At 39.2% G+C, this 22,877-nt stretch overlaps 1 protein-coding gene across 1 annotated transcript in view; it reads right to left on the reverse strand.

Annotated features, from left to right (window-relative positions):
- Positions 1-11,856: 11,856 nt before the first annotated feature.
- The window catches only part of ANKRD50 (ankyrin repeat domain containing 50), a 31,077-nt gene continuing 20,056 nt past the window's right edge, over positions 11,857-22,877 (reverse strand). The window contains exons 4-5 of the mRNA XM_070415157.1: positions 16,185-19,732; positions 11,857-14,837 (exon numbers count right to left, since the gene is read on the reverse strand). Of these exons, the coding sequence (XP_070271258.1) occupies positions 16,188-19,732 (3,545 nt within the window). The 3' untranslated portion in view covers positions 11,857-14,837; positions 16,185-16,187. The remainder of the gene's footprint in view (positions 14,838-16,184; positions 19,733-22,877) is intronic.

The following is a 22,877-nucleotide window of genomic DNA, read 5'->3' on the forward strand; positions in this document are numbered from 1 at the left end:
GCTGAAAAAGTGAGAGCTCTTTAACCAACCTATATATGTATTTCCAGACTTTAGAGAGAGGTGTTGTTTTTTTTATTGCTCTTTATCCATTGGATTTTCTGGATCACCTTTAAATCTTTGTTCTTAAGCATTCCCTTAAGAGTGTATTTTACTGAAATATATCCTGAATTGCAACTTTTACGCAAGAAGTTAGCATTTTCTTTGAGATATTGTGAAGAATTTCATTAATATGAAATAATTCATTATTCAAGATTTGAATAGGGCCACTATAAAAAAGGAGGAACTCCTTTAGACAAAGCTTCTATATGACTTTATAACTGATAATACACATCTTGCTTAACAAAGTTTTATTTTCTTGCTAGATTGTCATTGCTCAATTTTCAAAAATAACTGAGTAATTTTTCTTTCCCTTAAAATGTCTATTTTAAATTGTTTGGATAGAACAGCTTTAAATTATTTAGGTAGAAGCATCCATTCACATGGGCTAACTGCTTGAAGACCTGACTTTAAAAGTTTACCTTCAGATTGTTTATCTTTTTCTTTAATACTAACTTTTACCCTTAAGCCAACTGATATGTTTTTAAAGCAGAAACCAAGAACTATTCCTTCGGATATTCCTGAGAGGCACCTTACAGGAGAAATAGCTACAGGGACATTGCCCACACTTGCCCATCTTCTCCCATTAAGGTACTAGGGTGTTGCTCTTGGCTCAAGTCCCACACTTACAACAATTTCATCACTGCCCTGTGGGAGGGGCCAGGACTGACAAGGACAAGATTGGCTTCTTTTCTCCCAGGAAGTACCCGTGAGCTTGGACAGAGAAAGGTGCCTATATCAAACATAATGAGGTTTGATGAGGAAAATATTTCAAAGCATGATGGCCAGTTTTCATCCATCTTAGGAAACAGTGCAAGGCCCAGGTGTTGTTGTGGGAATTCATTCCAAAGAATAGCTCACTGTGCGCAGTGACTACTCCGTCACTAAGGTGATGGCATGAAGCTGGTCTCTTGGTTGAATTCCAAACTGAGCGCTGCCTGATTTACACATATTCTTGCATCTTCTTTGATAAGTACATTTGTGTAATTCTTCAAGTTCCGCCAAAGAGATGGAGGCACAAACTGACACAACTCTCACCCTGTCATAGGTGTTGCAAGCCTGCCTGACCCACAACAGCAACAAAGGACAATCAGGGTCTGAGATCTCCTCTAACGCCAGCACCAGCATGACCACCTGTTCTCTCTGAACCTATAAAACCCAACTCTCTCAGCTCTGGGTCCCTAATCTTATCTTATCTCCTAGTCCCTTTGAACTTGAGTTCTAATGTTTTGGACATTGACCTTTTTCTTCATCTTTGATTTGTATCAGACATTCATCTGTCAATGTCTCTTTGTCCCTCTCAACTCATCCTTTGACCTTATTGGCAGACAATTCTCCATGGAGGTCTCATGTTTCTGCCTATCTTGTGACATCTTCTTTTTGTAGCAAATAATCTTAGAAATATAGTATCTCCTTTCAGTGCAGAGGGAAGACTTTTTTTTTCAACTATCCAAGATAATAAAGACAATGGTTCTCTTCAAGGCAAAGGTTGGGCAAGTTTGCTAGCAGTCCCTTTATACGACTGAGAATTCCCAAGACTCAGAGTTTTTTAGGTGTGATGCACAATCACTGTGGCACATGAAGCATCTTTCTGGGGCTGCCTCTGCATCATCCCTGTAGAGCTTGTGAACAACACTAATGCAAACATGAAGGTCATGACGCTAGCTGTGTTCTGAGTGATAAAGTTCTTTATTTCTGACCCAAGTCTCGTGTCTTCTGCTGGCATCTATGAGACTGACAGGCTGACTTGTGAGCTTGTGAGTGAGGTAAAATCAGAGTTGTCACAATTCTTGATATGCCTCAGTTGACATAAGCAGTATAGCTGACATTTTCTAGCATTTATTTCCCTTCCTAATTACACCCTGATTCCCTCTTGAGAATTCTATATTCCCTATTGGATACTATCTCATGAATGTAATTAGGAATTCTGTTCTTTCCTAGGTAAGAGATGGGGACATGATCTGAGCTAACCTCACTAGAACTTAAACAGAATGACACAAAGATTGGAAAACTGGCTGCCACTCAGCAGGAAAAGCCATGCCACTCACACATGCTACAACATGGGTGAATCTCAACCCCCAAACAATTATTCCCCACTATTTCTGCCCATCCTTTTTCTAGAATCTATACTTTAATTGAACTCTGCCTGTGACCAGACCAGGTCCCAACCATTTCCCATGAATTTTGTGAGCTTTTAATATCCTCAAAATACATTTCCTTTAGCTTGAGTTGGTTGATGTTTCCTTCAACCAAAGAATTCTAACATAAACAGCCAGTCTAGGTCTTATCACCTCACAAGTCTAAAATATAAATCCTTTGTGGGCAAAAAAAATTGCTTTTCTTGTTTATTATTTTCTAATATGATACCTAGCAGATATTAAGTATTCAATAAAAATTTACTAAGTAAATAATCTTACTTTCAATGAGAAGTTTCTGCCACTGAATATCTGCATTATTGGTCATAAACAATTGTCCAAGATAGAAATTAAAAACAGAAGAACCCAAGGGAATGAGGAAATAAGTTCTCTTTGCATTTATGTGAGGCAAGTCTAATAGTTCTCAGTATCAACGTAATAAATTCTCAGTGGTCAATGGACACTGAAAATAATTCCTTATTAAATAAGAATTTAGCTACAAAGTAAATGTGATTACAATTAAATAGAAAAATTAATAAATGAGAAAAATACAGATTAAAAAATATATAGGAATAGAATTTAATCTATAGTTTAATGAAAGTTTTTTTGTACAAATCAAATGAGATATAACCCATAACTTTAAAATAAGGCAAAATCATAGTCTTGATTGCTTTTTGTCATCTCAACTGGTTTTTTTTTTTTTTTTTCTTTTAAAGTCTCTTTATTTGTTGTTTTAAAGTCACATTTTCTTTTATTTTTCATCCTGGTACACTTTTTATCACTGTTTTTATTTCATTATAGTGAGCTACAGATCCAACAGTTTCCATTTGAGCTTCTATTAAAGTTTATATCAGATGAATTATTCCTAGGTCTCCGATCAAATGCCAATTGTTATTGCACCAGGAGAATTTATGGTGGCTTCTCAGAGAAAGGGTTGGTCAGACAGGGAAGCGATGTGTCTGAGATGTGGCATGGGGCTGACAGCCCAGACTCACTCTTTGCATCCCTGAAAACTGCTGGTGTCCATGCTTGCTGGATAATTAAAGGACAAATGGATAGCCGAAGCCGGTGTGGCTCAGTGGATAGAGCGTCGGCCTGCAGACTGAGGGGTCCCAGGTTCGATTCCGGTCAAGGGCATGTACCTGGGTTGCGGGCACATCCCCAGTGGAAGATGTGCAGGAGGCGGCTGATCGATGTTTCTCTCTCATCGATGCTTCTAACTCTCTGTCTCTCTCCCTTCCTCTCTGTAAAAAATCAATAAAATATATTTTAAAAAATAAATAAATAAAGGAAAAATGGATATATTTTCTTGACTTTAGTGACAGCTACCAAGTTTGTCTTAAAAGAATCAACTGAATTCAACTTAATTGTTTCTAAGACAAAGAGGTCAGGTCAGGTTATCAGCAAAAGCAATCTAGCAGTCAACCACATATGTTTAAACTAATAAGCAATGGCTAATTTGCCTGTTTTCTCTTATATTCAACACAAACTGAGTCAATAGAATAGATGAGAGAGGAATCAGTGCTATTTTGTACTGAGTTTGATCCTTCTTTGAGCTTGGTTAAGCCAAGAGTATGTTTTAATAAGTGGCCTAAAATAGCAGAATTTAAATGTTTCTCACTGCATGACTCCTTTTGAAAAGAAAGTGCAATTAAAAGAATAGTCTTGAACACTTATTATGAACAAGACAATTTAAAAGATACAAACATGAGTAAGATTCGATTACTGCCTACGCGAAGATGAACCTAGGAGAAAAGAAAACAATGTGTTTAGCACAAGGCCGAAAAAGAGCCATAAACGACAATATGAAATACAATAGTAATTAAAAAGAAGTGCTCTCTGGCTTGGAGACTGGGACAAAAATCAACATGAGCAGCAAAATATAGCTGTGAAGGAGCATGGAACATTCTAGCAATAGCAAGTGGTCTGTGGGAAATGGGAGCAGGGGTTGGGGTGCACGTCCAGTGGGCTGGATGGGGAGAAGAAATAGAAGCAGCAGCAGATGGAAAGACAGGTGAAGAGCAGTCTGTGACGGGCTTTCTGTGCCTTGCAGTCACAGCGCCATTCTGTAAGGAATGACAGCTATTGCAGGTGCAGAGGGAGAAGCATACCATAATCAGAGAGATGTTCTGAAGAGAGAATTGGTGGCTCCCTGAAGGACAGACCACAAAGGAGACAGACCGAAGGCCAGCTGGAGTCTGCACTGTGATCACAGCCATGCCATGCTTTAAGAGAATTTATCTACCATTGATTTGTAGGGTTGGAGAAGGCACAGCACAGAGGAGACGAGTCCTGGTTAAGGGGGTTCAAGGAGAACTACTACACATTTGGCAGAGTGGCTGTAAAAAGTGACAATGCCTATTGTTGGCAAGGATGGAAGATCTCAGAGTACACGTACATTGCTGATGAAATGTAAAATGGTACAACACTCTAGAAAAGTTTGGTGGTTTCTTATGAAACTAAACATGCAATTGCCATGTGACCCAACAATTGTACTCCTGGGCACTTATCCTGGAGAAATTACACCTTATGTTCAACAAAAACCTACACACAGATATTGATAGCAACTTTATTCAGAATACCTCAAAACTGGAAACTGTCTGCATGTCCATTAATAGGTAGACAAATAAAATGTGTACATACATACCAGTACCATGAATGCTACTCAGCAATAAAAAGAAAAGCCAATGATACAAACAACTGGATAAACTTCAAGGGAATGCTGCTGGGTGAAAAAGCCAGTTTATAAAGGATACGGACTCTATGATCTCATTTACATAACAATTTTGAAATAACAAAATTATGGAAATGGAGCCTAGATTAGTGGTTGCCAGGAGGTAGGAACGGGGGGGGGGCTGGGCAGGAAGCAGGAGAGTGTGGTTATAAAAGGGCAGCAGGAGGGCTCCTGGTAGTCATGGAGCTGTTGTGTATTGTGACTGTTATAGTGGATACAGAAACGTATTCATGTACTGAAATGGAACGAAACTAAATGTGTGTGTGTGCTCACACATGGAAATGAGTACAAGTGAAATGGGAAATCCAAGTAACTCGGTGGATTGGGTCAATGTTAGTATCCTGCCTGTGATACTGTTCTGCAGTTTCACAAGATGTGCCGATGGGCGGAAGCTGCAGAGAGGGTACTTAGGATCTCTGTATCATTTCTTTTGACTGCATATGTGTCTACAATCATCTCAATAAAAATTTCCATTAAAAAGACCAACAGTACCAAGTGTGGGTGAAAATATTGAGAAACTAGAAATTTCATCCATTGTTGGTGAGAATACAAAATCGTACCACCACCTTTTAAAGTGTTTTGTCAGTTCCTTATAAATGTAAACATACATTTACTGCAGCCCAGTAATCCCGCCCAAGACAGATGAAATCATATGCTGACAAATATCTAAGCACACATGCTCATAAAAGCATTATTCATTATCACCAACAACGGGAAACAACTCAATATCTATCACCGTGTGAATGATAAACATCATGGTACAGCATTAGAGTGGAAAACTGGCTGCCAGTCAGCGGGAAAAGCCATGCCACCCACACATGCTACAACATGGTGAATATGAAAACACTATGCGAAGTGAAATTAGCCAGGCACAATAGTGCCTATATGATTTTACAGCCATTTCTGAAAAGGCAAAACTATCAGAAATCAAGACCAGTGGTTGCCAAAGGCTGGGGTGAGGGGAGGGAATAGATTTTAAGGGGCGTGCATAAAGAAATTTTATGAAGTGATGGAGATATTGTATATCTCAACTGCAGTGGGGTTTATGTTGTATAGACTTGTCAAAACTCATCAAACTATCCTTTAAAAATATGAATTTTATGTATAAAAGTTATGCCTCACTTAAAAATAAATTTAGGTAGACTTCTGAATAAATGATCAATAAACTGAGACAAGCTATTTCTCTATATAGCAGCACATAGAATATGAAATAAAAATGCCATTTACAACAACATCAATAAGAAACAAATGACCTAGGAATAAATGTAATTGGTACACCTACCTCTACACAAAAAAATAAAAAAAAAATTACTTAAAATAAAGAAAATCTAAATAAATGAAAGATATAGCAAGTTCATTGATTGGAAGACTAAATTTATTAACAAATCAATTCACCCAACTCCAAATTGATCTGTAGACTCAATTCAATCTCGCACAAAGTCGAGGCAAGTTTCTTTTTTAAATGAAATGAGAAGCCAGTTTTAAAAGTTATATGGAAATACAGAATGCTAAAAAGAGCCAAGGCAATCTTGAAGAAAAATGTGGAGGATTCATACTCCCTAATATTAAAACTTATAATAAAGCCATGGTAATTTAATGACTCTGATATTGGCTCAAGGATGGACAAAAAGACACATCCATATAAGAGTACCTGGTTTATGATAAAGGTGATAGTAAAAGACACTGATAAATATGGGATTAATTTGATAATTAATTCAGGTAAAACAATAGCTATTAGAAGAAAACAAAGAAGACTCTAGCATCATGACCTTGGGATAGGCAAGTATTTCCACAACAGGACACAAAAAACTGTAACTACTAAAAAATATTAGATTTTATTCAATAAGAACTGCTATGAAAACATGCTGCTGTGAGAGTGAAAGGACAAAGCTCAGAACCTGAGAAGATACTTGCACTGCACATATATTTAAAAAAGGACCTATATCCAAAATGTAAAAGAATGTCTACAAACCAAGAAACCCAAGGGGGGGGAGGGAAGGCAAATTTCTTTAAAAAATATGATATACAAACAAACAAAAATCTTATGTAAAAGTGCCCAATTTCATCAGTCATCTCAAAAATAAAAATTCAAACCTCAATACAAGTGCACAACCAAACAGAATTACAAAAAGAAAAAAAGAATTAAGCAATACAAAGTGACAAAATATTAGCAAAGATGTAGAGCACAGATTCTTCTACTGCTGGTGTGAATCAAACTGATACCAGTACCTGGGAAAACTGATGTTATCTATTAAAGCTAATCATACTCATGTCCTAAGACTCAGTAGTTTCACTCATATTATCCTATATAATAAAAGCCTAATATGCAAATTGTCCCCTCTGTCGGTCATTCAACCAGAGGTTCGACCGCTCGCTATGATGTGCACTGACCACCAAGGGGCGACACAGAACATGGTGGGCATCGGCAACATGGAGCTGGCAACAGGTGGCAATGGAGGCGCTGCCCGCCCTGATGGGCCATGACGAGATCGGGACCACTTCGGGATGGTGGAGTAGGTGAGCGGGCAGCGCCAGGCCAAGGCAGGTGCGAGCGGGGGCCCGATGGTCCCAGTGATCGCCCCAGGGATGGTGGCCAGTGGCTGCAGTCGGGGGTGGGGCTGTTGCCCAGCTCCCAGGCACTGAGGGAGCCAGGTGGGGGGCCCGGCCCTGACCGATCATCCCACAGATGGCGACCAGTGGCCAGAGGCCCTGATCACCTGATTGGGGCCGGGCCTCGGGCTGGGATGGGGAACTGGGGGTGGAAGGCAGTGACCAACCTCCCGTGGTGCCATGGCGGAAAGGCTGCACCTCTTGCCAGCTACCTGGGGGCAGGGGTGATGGGACCGGAGGAGCGGTAAGAATGTGGGGGGTCTGCCGAGCTCACTCTCACTCCCCGTTACCCTTCCACAGGACGCCAGGGCTCATTGTACCAGGGAAGCCCCTGTGCTCAGGTGCCAGGCACCACAAGGAGGCCGCCCCACACCCATGCTGCCTCTTCCAGGTGAGCCAGGCCGCAGCCCCAGGACCGCAAGGGCTGGTTGGGCTCCCCATGGGCTAGCACAGGAGCCTGTCTGCAAGTCTGGCTAAGAGAGAGTGAACTGCCCACCTGACTTCTGTGCAGCGCTGCTGGGCAGCCCAGAGGCCCACACTGTGCCCCAGCCCGCAGCATCCAGCCACACTCACCACATCTCCACGTGGGGACTCTGGCACTGTGACTCAGAAGGGGGTGCGTGGGGGCCCAGAGGCCCAGGTGCTTCCCAGGGCCCAGAGGTCAGCTGGGACCTGCCTTTTCATGCCAGACGCTCATGCTTCGATCGCCAGCCAGGCCTAGGGACCACACCTGTGCATGAATTTTGTGCACTGAGCCTCTAGTTAAAAATAAATATGTACTATGGGCACCAAAAACATGTACAAAAATGTTATTGCCTGCAGTATTAAGAGCCAAAACCTGGAAACAATCCTAATGTCCACTTGTAGTAAAATGTATTTTTAGAAATATTCACACAAAGCCATGCAATACAATTTAAAAAGGACAAATAATACTACATAGCAATGGAAAAGGGCAAATCATTGTTACACAAAATAATGTTAAGGAAACCAGCACAAAAGGGACATATTGTTTGATTCCATTTATATAAAGTTTAAAATACTAGTAGTTAATACTGATCTATGGTGATAAAAATTAAAATAGGGGTTTTCTTTGTTAGGGTTAATGTCTGGCAAAGGGTAAGGGAGGTTTCTGAGTGTGGTTATGGCCCACATCTTAATCAGGGTGGACAGACAGGTATGTTCAACTTGTAAAAATTTATAGGACAGTAGCTTAGGATTTGTGTCTTTTCCTGTATATACCTTATAGTTTGCCATAAGTTTATAAACAAAATCAGAGTACCAGACACTCATTAAAAATATAGCATCAATTCTTTAGGGACATACCATTATATCAATTTTCACACATGTAAACCAAGAATAAGTAAAAGGTATAAATATTTAGGGGGCTTCTTCTAAATGTTACAGATACATTTTTTAAAGAATATGGTTCTCAGAACTTAGCTAAATTTTGCAATGTGGTAATGACAGTGCATATTTAAGAGTAAAAGCCTACTTTAGCTATCCTATATAATAAAAGCCTAATATGCAAATCGACCGAATAGTGGAACGACCAGTTGCTATGACACACACTGACCACTAGGGGGCAGATGCTCAATGCAAGAGCTGCCCCCAGCCCGTAGGCCCCAGGCCAGCCAAGGTGGGTGCCAGTGGGGGGCCCCCCTATCGCCCTGCCAGTTGCCCCACAGATCGGCCCTGATCGCCTGCCAGGCCTAGGGACCCTACCCATGCACGAATTTTGTGTACCAGGCCTCTATTTGTAAATAATGCTGCAACAAACATAGGGGTGCATACATTCTTTCAAATTAGTGTTTTGGGTTTCTTTGGATATATACCCAGAAATGGAATTGCTGGATCATAGGAAGTTCCATTTTTCATTTTTGAGGACCCTCAATATTGTACCAGTCTGTATTCCCACTAGCAGTGCAGGAGGGTTCCCTTTTCTCCACATCCTCACTGATACTAGTTGTTTATTCATTTTTTTTTTTTATGATAACCATTCTGACAGGTAGGAGGTGATACCTCATTGTGTTTTAATTTACATTTCTTTGATGATTAGTGACATTGAGCATATTTTCATACCTATTGGCCATCTGTATGTCCTCTTTGGAGAAGTATCTATTTAGGTTCTCTGCCTACTTTTTAATTGGATTAATTTTTGGTGTTGAGTTGTGCAACACCAATTGTTGATGGGTGGGTAAAAATTGTGGTACATATATACAATGGAATATTACTCAGCATAAAAAAGAATGAAATCTTATCATTTGTGACAGCATGGACGGACCTGGAGGTTATTATGCTAAGTTAATCAGTCAGACAGGGAAAGACACATGCCATCTGAGTCCACTTATATGTGGAATCTAAAGAATAAGATAATGGAGTAAACAAAACAGAAACCGAATCACATACAGAGAACAACAGACTGATGGCTGCCATATGGGAGGGGGTGGAGTGGCTGGCTGAAAAAGGTAAAGGGTTTACGAAATACAAATCTATATATATAAAAAGCCAGTGACCCAAATGCCAGAATGACCAGTCACTATGATGCCCACTGCGGCCAGCAAACTGCCCGATTGGGGGGGATGATCAGGATGGGGCTGGCCGGGGGGAAGGGCTGTGGGCTGATCGGGGTGGTGGGGGCCCATTGGGGGTGGGGCCGGCCAAGGGGAGGCTGCAGGAGGTTGGCTGGCCCCACCCTCTTGGGGTGGTGAGGCACTTGGAGGTGGCCCAGCCCTGATTGGGCCCTGATTGGGGTGGGCCGGCCAGCCAACCTCCCGCCATCTCCTCCTCCCGACAGGCCCAGCCCTGATCCACCGATTGGGGCCGGGCCAGCCGGACCCCACGGGTGCACAAATTCATGCACTGGGCCTCTAATATATCAGCATAATCACAATAATAGTCACAGGGATGTAAAGTACAGCATAGGAAAAATGGTCAATAATCTATATATATATATATAAAAGGCTAATATGCAAAATGTCCCCTCGGGAGTTCTGGGAGTTTGATTGCTTGCTATGATATGCGCTGACCATCAAAGGGTGGCGCAGGGCAAAGGAATGCCTTGGCCGGTAGCTGGAAGGCCCTGATTGGCCCTGATCGCTGGCCAAGCCTAGGGACCCTACCCATGCCTAAATTTCATGCACTGGGCCTCTAGTATTGTAATAACTGTAGTGTCAGGTGTGTACTTGAAATATTGGTGGGATCACTTTGTAAAGTATATGATTGTCTAACTGCTATGCTGTACACCTGAAACTAATACAAAATAATAGTGAATGTCAACTGTAATTGAAAAATAAAAGTAAAAATTAGAAACCTAAACATACAATAAATTTCAAATGACTCCATTTTAATTTGGATAATTTTAATTTTAATATAATATCAAAATAGGCAGAGGCCTCCTCCTGAAAATAAGATTAGTGGCATATATTTGCATGCTGACTGAAATTTTCCCAGAAATTCAGGAATCTAAGCCTTCAATGTGTATCTCAGTACTATTAGCTGGAATCCTTCCAAGTACTAGAATGAAGGAGTGAAAACATTAGTCATTGCCAAGTTCTCAGTGCATTTTTTTTGGACCACCAGCTAGAAAATTCCTTGTTTATTTAGTCAACCAGTCTGTTTTAAATTTTTCTATGTATATCACCCATTTGTGTTTAAACATTATTAAATCATTTAGAATAAGGTTTCTATTCAACAAACTTATAAAGAATATAAGGTAGTTACTGAACCCAGTAATTATTGTAAAATTACCTAACAAAAAAAGACCTTGCTGGCCTTTTTAGAAACCTCTCTTTGGAGTAATAGAACACACACACACACTTACACACACACCATTGTGCTCTGGTTGGGGAAGCAGAAGGTTGTGAAGAAGTGACTCAGTTTTACTGAGTGAAGAATACACAGAAATTTATTTGGAAAATGAATGACCATGTTTGCAATAAAACTCCAAAATATCAAATGCAAGATGGCCATAATGTTCTGATGGTCAAGTAGCATACATGCACACAATTTATTGGATTAGTGTAATCTTAGGGGCCCGACACCTAACATGGTGAGACATAGTGTAAGTCAGGAGAAGCAAACATTAAGTCCTTACAGAAGCTTTTAGGAAGATTTATAGGCTAGATCTTTTTCTCTGCCTTCCTTTGGAAAGTAATCGTGTCTCATTTTTTGAAAATAGTTCCAAATTCATTTGGTCAGTATGTAAAACAAACAGTTGTTTTACTGTAAACATGTCATGCATGTTCTATTGGTTCAAAAATAAAATTAAAACAAGATATCCTCTGTAAAGCAAATATATTTATTATGCACTTTCATATACATAGGGATTTTTGCTTAATATAATACAAGGAATAAAATAAAACTTTTACATTGTGAAGTTCAATGTACATTTTAGGCTATTTACATACCCCAAACCAATGGAAAAAAAAAAAAAGTATTTGTTTGCAACTATATTTGCTGAGACATATAAATGGAGACATGAAGGAAAACAAACATTTGCATAGCCAGACAATATTGAGAAAAGTATTTACTCCTGTTTTTTAAGTAGGAATTCATTTTGGTGAAGATTCCAGTAGGAGAGGGGCAAGGATAAGGGACAAAAGATACTGTGTGCTACACAGTACACAGAGTTCGGGTCAAACCTTTCCTACAAGCATTCAGGTTTTCATTCTTCAGTACTGTATTTTTTATCACTTCCCTTTTTACCACCTCATGACTTTTAGGGATGGACACGGATGGAATATTATAAAAATGTTATAAGCACATGGCATCATAGGTGTGTAGTGGCATCAAGTGATTTACAAAATTTAAACATTTTAATTCTTAAAATAGCTATTTAGGAGTTATATTTGGGGGACTATTTTTACTCTTCTTAAGGATTAAAAGCCATTTTCAATCATAGTATTAAATCAGTACAGAAAGAAATCAGCAGTCAGGCATCTCAGCACCCTCTCATCCTCAGTCTGACTGAAGGCCGTTTTTGTCCTATTCCAAACATAATATAAAAACATCATATTGAACATCTTATTTTTTCCAACAGGTTCTCTTCCTACCAACTGTTTCAAGTGGTAATATAATGTGGACATGAAAACATTTAGCTCTTTGAAAAACATAAATCCCTTATGTAATGAGTCATATCTTTGCCCTTTGGCCACAAGGTGCATTTTTGTAAAAAACAAAACAAAAAAACAATAAAATTAAATAAATACAATTCCAATAATTCAAGGTTAATAGAAAAACTGGCAGCTTTCAGGGTTCTCTTTCTAAAAAAAATACACCTAATAAAACATTAGAGCTTCATCTTCTACAGTAATGTAAATGTACTGTATTTGAGATATGAATAAGAATGGTTCTCATAATAGTGTATATTCATATTTATTAATAGAATCATTAACACTTCTAAGGCTACTTTGCAAGAGTCCTATTAAGTGTATTTAATAAATGTCCCATAGGGACAAAAATTCAATACTTGAAACATTCACATTCGAGTTATCCATATTGCCATGTCACCTTAATAGCGAGTGAACTTATTAATGCATTTCCTACTCCTGATTATGACTTGATGACATAAACAAAATGAGTGTTGCTGACTTTAAAAAACAAAAGCAAAATGAAAAGCCTTACACAAAGATCCAAGTGAAACATTTATCACAACCAATTCCACGTTTGTTTCTGTGAACAATGCACTACATATGTATCCTTCATTTAAGATGACATTACTGACCTCTATTACTAAGACATTTTCTAAATATTCTTTTCCAATAGTAAGTTTTGTGCTAAATCTCCAAATTCTCTTTCCTCATTCCTCCTCCTTATCAACAGTATATGGAAAGAACAGAACTTCTGGATTTTGTGAGATTTTTCAGGGCTTATTTAAATATCAAACCCACACCCTCGGCTTCTAAGTACATTCGAACCTTTCCAGACATACACCCACCCACTCAACTGCCCCACTGGGTGAGAGTCCACCTAGGCCACGGCTGTGGGTCGCACGCTTGTCTGAGCCGGTCAACTTTGTTTTCCTTGGTCACAGACCTCACCCTTAACCATAGCGTTCAGTCATCCCACAAACAATTGTTCAAAGAAGAAAGCAGGAAAGAGTATGTGGACAAAAAATTGTTTATCAAATACTAATAAAAAATACACGTGTTATGACTGACAGGTTAGTGGTATCATCTGTGAAGGACAGCACTTATTACATTCAAGAATATTCATCAAACTAACCACTAAAATTGATCCAAATGACTTTGAGTGGGGCTATCTCCATCATGCAGTGATTTACAAAACAGAGGAAACTGAGAGGGAAGCCAGTATTAAAATTCACACTGGTAAATTGTATTTGATTCAACTGGACGGTAGAGATAAGGGTAGTCAATGAATTGTTCAGGGATCAAAAATCTACCCTCAGAGAGACAGGCATATCTCCTCCCACGTACACGTGGCTGCAGCATGGCTGTGTCCTGAGACGTTCCATGCTCAAGAATGACAGTCTGTCTTCTTGGAGGTGGGATGACGAGTGAATGGAAGGTGAAACTGTACCCCATTGAATGAAACAGAACTTTGTTCTGCCTATAGTCTTGTTTTTCTTTTTGACACATGTAGCCAGAAATTAGGAGGATTCTACTGGGAAATCCAAATTTAAACTACTTAGAGCAGCTCCCTAAAATACTAGAAATTATTTTTAAATCTACGAAGAAACCATTTTTCTTTACCTCAATGGCATTAAATAGAAGTTCATTTTCAACCAATGCTGAAGGTGTAGTGAGTATAAATAGTTGCATGATTTATTTTAATGAGTGACATTATTAAAGATACAGGAAACAAGCCACACACTACAGCAACGCAAATGTGACTGAAACAGTAGGCTTAACTTTTGTTTGCCACAAAAAGAAAAAAAAATAAATACAAGGAACACTGCCTTTTCATATATATTTGATCATGGCACATGCACATTTATCAAATCTTAACTTAAAATACTTAAAAATTTTTCAGCTTTTATCAGGGAACTGCAGTACATACCTGCATTAAAAAAAAGTGCTTATTCTTGTGTAGTGAATACAAAGCACACTAAATGACATTTTTAAGCACAGAGGGTTACATTGAGAAGGCAGCCTTGCTATTTAGGCACATTACAGTAATTAAGGTAACTGAACTGCAAATATCACATTCTTTTTTTTTCAGCAATCAACAGGCATGTTATGTTTCCATCCAGTAGCTGAAGAACCACTCCAATCACAATGTCTTCTGTCTCACAGAACAGGGAACTAATGCAAAAGTTAAGAAAAATACATTAATTTCTACATTATACTTATTATTTAACTATATTTACTTACCATGTGAAGAAAAAAGTAGATTATCTGAGATTCATTATTTAACTTATAAACCACTTTTAAAGATTCCACAAAATGTTTAACTTAATTCATGTGTTTTGCTGTTTAATATACTTTGCCTTTACAAAAGATATCATGAGAGTTGGAGAGTGACACTATCAGAACTAAGTATTTTTAAAATAAACAATAATGGGGAATGAATTAACTACTTTGTACATGTTATTTTTTAATAAGATTTGATCAGTTGTTCCTAGAGTCACATGGAAGTGTTTATTATTAGAAGGTATAGCAAAATTTATGATAATGTGTCACCTAAAATACTGTATCTCCAAAGACAAAAGAAACATAAGAGATTTCCATTTTCTAAAAGGAAAGAGTACAATAGAGGATAAAAATAATTAAGTAAACTGGGATAAACATACCTTAATAAAAGTAGGAAAATATTCCTAATGAAATCTTTGATCTATCTCCAATATCAAAAATGTGCTTTTAAAAAAGTATCGATAATATAAAATCATGTTATCTATTTTCCCATTAACTTCCCTTATATAATTAATGAATCATCCACTGAGGTGGGAAGAAGAAAAAAGTGTTTTTATTTAAAAAATATGAATTTATTTTTGAGGTTTAAACATTTAATTCTTATGTCTAAATATAGTGGGACCTAAAAACTCTCTTGCCAATATAGCCATTAATCTTCTTTTCACACCTATTCTTGGTGTGTGTATACTTTACTTGAAGAGTCTTAAGAATCTGTCCTACTAAAAATTACCTTTTGCTGATTAAATCTTTGACTCCTTGGGTGAAAAGTTAGGAAATTAATATTTACTATCTATCTACTAAGCACAAATACACTATTTTATTAAAACCAAGGAGTATTACAGAAATAGCCCCTCCCTCTGTTACCATCAAATAAGTTTTAAGAAGGAAAATGATTGTATAAGAAGGAATTCTTAATCTAAGATCCATAAATAGTACATTCATTCACTTATTCAACACATTTTTTACTGAGAAACTACTGTAAGTCCAAGCAGTATCCCAAATGCATGGAATATAGCAGTGAAACAGGTAACAATCCCTACCTTCACAAAGGTTACATTTAAGTTGGAAGGAAACAAATAATAAACACAATAATAAATACAACATATAAAGTATGTGAAATAGTAAGTACTTGGGACAATAAAAGTAGGAAAGGGAGTGCTCAAGCTGGGAAAGTTCAAATTCGTAAGTAAAGGGAACCAGACTTCTGGCATTTTATTCTTTATGTTGATGAAATGTTACCTGTTATAATGGTGTCTCCTTCTTATAGTTGAAACTAGGGTCAGAACCGTCGATCTGAAGCTTCAGGGCTTGTTTAAGGCTCAATTCCGTCTCTGACGAAGGGTACCCTTCCAACACTTCCTGATGCCCTCTGTCTTGTATTGTTCTTGGGACGGAAACCCTACCAAGAAACACCTGGTTGCTCTGAAGATGGTAATTTGGGTTTGTCATTATTCCATTTCTCTTCTTCTGTTCACTTTGTTGGTGAATGAGAAACTGCTGCTGAGATCGACCAACTTCTTGCTGAGCAGACGGTATCATAATTTTGCACTGAGATTCTGCGGGTATTTGTTTAGGGGGTGTGCTAGACCCGGGTTTGGCTGCAGGCCCTCTTGAATCAAACTGAGTCATTTCATATTCTAAAACCTTTGGCTGTGAGGAATTATTTTGTTTAGCCTTTTTCCCAGCTGACCCAGATTTGCTGGAATTTTCTGATTTCCCCCCTTTATTTGTTTTCGTTGACTTCAAACTGGGCTTGACTTGACTCCACTCAAATTCACTCGAGGGCGAGTTATGGCTCTGTCCCAAGGACTGTGTTGTGGAAGACGGGGACACAATGGACTGTCGACTTCTACTGCGGGGCAGCGAATGCTGCTGGATCTGCTCAGTAAACGACAGGTTGTGAAAGCTATCAATTGGCACTGTTTGAGCCGTTGCTGTAGACGAAGTAGTTCGCAAAGATGAATTTTTTGAGCTTTTCAGAGAATTATTGGACAAGGATGACTTCTGACGATCGACTGTAGAGTCTGGAGATTCTGAAGGAGAACTGAAGGCATGCGCTGGCCCATTCGGTAAACCACGCAGTGAAGGCTGCATGTCCCCTCCGCCAGTACTGCCGGAGCTATTTGATTTAATTGTTAACGACTGCATTTTTGAAGACACAGACTGTAGAGGCTTCTGCTCCATTGTGTGAACAGGAGAGGGGGAACAGCCGTTCAAACTAGATGCACCATATTTTTCTAATAATTTAATTATCTGAGAGTGTCCGTTTTTAGCTGCCACGCGCATAGCAGTGCGTCCGAATTGATCTGCGTGGTTGGGATCAGCACCGTGCTCTAGGAGAACCTGCACAACATCGATGTGCCCTTCCTGGGCTGCAATGCAGAGGGCAGTGGCACCTTGATTACAAGTGTGGTCAACAACAGCTCCATGCTCGATCAGAAGCTGCACCACTTTCACGTGGCCCTGCCACGCAGCAGACTGCAAGGCAGATCGCTTTTCGTTGTCTGCGGCATTGATGTCGGCATGGTAGGTTATCAGAACCTGCACCATGTCCAAATGGCCTTGCCAGCAGGAAACATGAAGTGCTGTCCTTCCTTCTGCATCACTTGCTTCTACATTTGCACCATTTTCTAAAAAATACTCAGCCATTGTAAGTTGGTTTTCTAAGGCCAAAATATAAAGGGTAGGCCTACCATCGGCATCTTTGTAATTAACGTCAGCTCCGTGGCTAAAAAGTAGTTCAACGATGTCCCTGTGTCCTTCTAGTGCAGCAACCCGCAGTGCATTTCTACCATCATAACCTCTTTGATCAATGTTGGATTTATTTTCCAGTAATATCTGAACACAATCATAATGACCCTCTTGTGAAGCTAATATGAAAGGTATTCGTCCATCATTATCAATCTCATTTGTTCTAGCACCTTGTTCAATAAGTGCTTCACATATTAATCTGTGACCTTCAAAAGCTGCCATGTGCAAAGGTGTCCATCCAGCATCATCTCTGTGATTTTCATCTAACCCTCTATCCAATAGAGTACGTACCACCTCAACATTGCCTTGGGCCGAGGCTATGCTGAGGACTGTCCTACCTTCACTATCAATGCTATCCACAGCTGCACCCCAAAACAAAAGTGTGTTCACGACTGAAGCATGGCCCATAGAAGCAGCTGCTAAGAGGGGTGTACGGCCATTGTTATCTGTGTGGTCTACATCTGCTCCCCCCTCGAGAAGCAAGTCAACCACATCGACGTGTCCTTCATAGGCAGCCACCAGCAGTGGGGTCATGCCATCTTTATCACAATGATCTACTTCAGCACCTCGATCAATTAAAAGGCTGACAACTGACGCGTGTCCTTTACTTGCAGGCACACAAAGTGCAGCTACAGAAAGTGCAGTCCTGCCATCAACATCCTCATGATTCACTTCTGCTCCGTGGTCCAGAAGGTGTTCCACAATCTCTCTATGTCCCATGTAGGCTGCTGCTATCAAAGCAGTCCTACCTTCATTATCAGCTTTGTTGACTTCAGCACCATGTTGTAGCAAATTCAGTACAATATCCTCGTGTCCTCCCCACGCTGCTGCTCTCAGAGCTGTTCGGCTGTCAGCATCCGCACAATCCACTTTTACACCAGCATAAAGTAGCGCAGAAACCACCTCCGTGTGACCACCCCAAGCAGCAGATCTTAATGCTGTCCAGCCATCCTGATCAGTATGATTAATGTTTGCTCCACACCCAATCAAACAATTAACCACCTTGGTGTGTCCTTGTCTAGCAGCCAGGGTAAGTGGTGTGTGCCCATGAGCATCTTCTATCTCTAAATCTGCTCCCCTAGAGACAAGTAAATTCACCACATCAAGGTTGCCACTGTATGCAGCATTAGCCAATAATGTTCTCCCATTTGAATCACACTGATTTACTGAAGCTCCATTATCGAGTAAGGTCCGAATGGAATCCTCTCTTTCTAAGGCTTGACGGACTATGCATGATGTGCGATCGTCTTCACTGTTCACATGAGCACCAGCTTTAACCAACAGCTGTAACACTTCTTGTTCCTTGGGTATTAAGGTTGACAGGGAGTCTCTGACAGGTGTACCATTCCATATCATCCACAGAGCTAACTCAGCTGTCTCCAACTGTAAGTTTGAATTAATTAAGTGCAATGCAAATTCTTGTGCTTCCAATGGTGTTAAATTCTTGGCTTGGCAGGTATAACTCATAGCCAGCATTCTGTGTCCTTCTGCTGCATTGCATAAGTACTTCTGTGTGCAGTGTTTCACGTCCAGAAGCCACTCTGCAAAGCTGTAGTGAAATAGGATTTTAGTATTTCCTAGTCCATCAACAAGGAGTTTGGAGAGCACGTCTAACTTGCGTTGAAAGTCTTCCAAGGTTAATGACATATTTTTGGTCCATACTGCATGATATAATTCCGTTATGGTCAAAGGTCGGCAGGCAGCAAGAATCACATTCAAAATAGGTTGAACTTTTGCAAACTGCTTTCTCACAAAAAGTCTTTGGCACAGCCAGAGATAGAGACCATTTAGAGTTCCTGGGATGTCACGGATCTCTCGTAACATAATAAAATTTTCTACAACTCCATCTAGAACCCGTTCTAGATAAAGAAAGCACCCGCTGCTTTTAATGTGCAGTTGATTTAACATCTCTGCAGTTTCTTTTGTGAGGTGTTGTCGCAAAGCTTCTTCTTGATCTAAACGATGGAGAATGTACTGTTGCACATCCTTAACAATATATGCCTTCCGAAGGTCATCTAAACTTATTTTTCGAAAACCTAGAGAGGAGACAAAAAAAATAGATGTCATCATTTGAAAATAATTATAGAAGTTGCCATACAAAGAAAATGTCTTCAGTATATAATAAACTAATAAGCAAATAAATCAATGATACATGAACTAATACTAAGAAACCTATACCTGTTAGTATAGAAATCAGTTTTCTTTTCCTTCTATAACACACTGATAGCAGAGAAACAATTTCATTTTCCTGTTTACAAATGGGACATATTGTAGTGGCTCTGTGCTCCTCTCAACTTCAGTGATAAGCATTAGACAGTCTTACAGACATATCCATAAAGGCATGTTAAGATTTTCTGAACTCTCAAATGATTAGGAAAAAAAGTGCAGGAAGCAACAAATAAGATTTGTTTGCTTCTACAGCTGATCATTTTCATATAAAAATTTTATATATTTCCACCTGCATAACTAAATATATACTAGCTTTAATTAGGGGTCTGAATATTCGTATCCAATTAGAATATCACCTGTCATGGCCTTTAAGTAACATTATTTTACATGTTGTCAAATTAAATGTCAGGTTGTCAATAAATAGCTTGAACCTTAAGATGCAATTTGGTCAAATTACGCTAACAAAACTTCAGCATTGTAAAAATAAAGCAGCTTAATATATTTAAACCAATATAATATACTAGTTAAAGCTATTTGAAATTCACTTTTAAGTTCTTTAAAGGGATCCATAATTTCATTTTCTAAAGAGAGATGATATCTTGATTTACAGACAGGAATTTATTAAACACACGTATTCCTCTTAGAGAAGAAAAATACTGCTGAGTAAATGAATTCCCTTAAGAGAAACAACTCTAGAAATTGAGCAGAGATTAGAGATGGTCACCTGTTACTATGGAGGCAAGACTTTTCAAAGAATCTGTGATCCAGTCTAGATAAGAATCACTAAGGGCTTGAACAACCACAGCAGAACAGATACAAATAAAATATGAGTTTGGGAATTATTGCTAAGAGCTAGATGCACGGAGCTCAGCGAGTATGGAGAAGGAAAGACAGGAGGAGTCAACATTGACTTAATTTCTGGCTTGATGGAACAGGATGGAAAAGACATCACTGAAGGATAAATAATAGGTTTGGAGAGAAAGCTGATAAATTCAGTTTTGTGATACTAAGCTTGAAGAACTTACATGAAATATATAAATTTATTGAAAACACAACCTACTAAGAATGACATATGAAGAAATAAATTTGCATAGCTTTAAATCTATATAAAAATAAAAATCTAATTATATATATGTACAACTGATTATTAATTAATTATACAGATAATAAGATGCTTTTCAACAGAATTTTAAAAGGTAATTTTAATTATAACAAAGACACTTTTGCTCCAAGGAGAGTTTAAAATGTGCACTGAAATTTATAACAATCTACATTTACCAAGGACATGAGGTAACTTGCCTCTTAACTTTTTTCTGTGTGTTCATTTGCTCTTGGCTTTATAAAATCATCAAACAATTTAAGTTGAAAAACACCTGGAATGTTGCTAATAAAAAATTTTTAATAATAACTATCTTACATTATAAAGTGTTTTAAAGTTTCCAAAATGATCTTGTAGATATTGACTGATTTACATGAAAGATTACAGTACCTAGAGGCCTGGTGCACAACATTCGTGCACTGGGGTTGTGGGGGTCCCTCAGCCCGACCTGCCACCCTCTCCAATCTGGGAGCCCTCAGGGGAGCCCTCTCCAATCCGGGAGTTTCTGTCTGTCTTTGCAATCATGTGAGTGAATTGTCTGAGACCCCAACTCAGTTTGGTTTGTTGCTCACAGAATAACAGAGGCTTTTTTTTTTCTTTGCTTCATTGGTGGAGATTTCCTGGAAGTTTTAGGATATCTTCCCTTTAATTTTTCCTAGACACTCTGATTTTACTTATGTCTCTCACCTTTGCTTTCCCTCCATCCCCCACCGCAACAATAACTTGCTCCAGGCTCACTTTGCTCTAGCAGCGGTTCTCAACCTGTAGGTCACGAACCCTGAAAATATATCCTGCATATCAGATATTTACATTATGATTCATAACAGTAGCAAAATTACAGTTATGAAGTAGCAACGAAAATAATTTTATGGTTGGGGGTTCTGAGAACCACCACAGTGGTTCTCAACCTTCCTAATGCCGTGACCCTTTAATACAGTTCCTCATGTTGTGATGACCCCCAACCATAAAATTATTTTCGTTGCTACTTCATAACTGTAATTCCACTACTGTTATGAATCGTAATGTAAATATCTGATATGCAGGATGTATTTTCATTGTTACAAATTGAACATAATTAAAGCATAGTGATTATCACAAAAACAATATGTAATTATATATGTGTTTTCTGATGGTCTTAGGCGACCCTTGTGAAAGGGTCGTTCAACCCCCAAAGGGGTCTCAACCCACAGGTTGAGAACTGCTGGTCTATGAGATCAGTCTGCCACCAGAACTACAATTCCCAGAATTCCTGGTGCCCCCCCCCCCCCCCCCCCGCTCTTGGTTTTCCCTTCCTGCTCTGTCTCCGTCCCATGGCCTCCCACTCTGCCAAGTCCTCCAAGCCGCCAGCTCTCCCTCTCTGCTCTCTATCTGGCGGCTTGGGGAGCCAGGTTCCCCAAGCCTCTCCACTCTCCACCAGCTCTCCCGCTCTGCTCTCCACCTGGTGGTTTAGGGGGAGTGACCGAGGGAGCCACGTCCCCCCCAAGCCGCCAGCTCTCCCACTCTGCTCTCCGCCCGGCATCTGTGTATGCAAATTAACCCACCATCTTTGTAAGTTTTATTTGCATACTCCTGATTGGCTGGTGAGTGTAGTGGAGGGATGATCAATTTACATGTTTCTCTCTTATTAAATAGGGTATTTATATATTAAACCTACTTAACCTAAGATACCACAACTGAAACCTGAGATAATTAAAACAGGCTAAACCTCATAATAACAGGTTCAGTACCTGAGAATCAAATAAGAGAGCAACAATTACTGAGTCAACTAGTTTTAAAGCAGAACTTCAAGTACTTACCATACCTAACTTCTTTTTATGTCAAACCTGTGAGATAAGTTTCCCTACTTTAAATCTGAAGAAGCTGCCTGGCTGTTGTGGCTCAGTGTTTGAGCATCGATACCTGTGAACCAGGAG

The sequence above is a fragment of the Myotis yumanensis genome, unplaced genomic scaffold (genome assembly GCF_028538775.1).
Source record: "Myotis yumanensis isolate MYYU_CA2020_CCGP unplaced genomic scaffold, mMyoYum1.0.hap1 SCAF_5, whole genome shotgun sequence".
NCBI lineage: Eukaryota > Metazoa > Chordata > Mammalia > Chiroptera > Vespertilionidae > Myotis > Myotis yumanensis.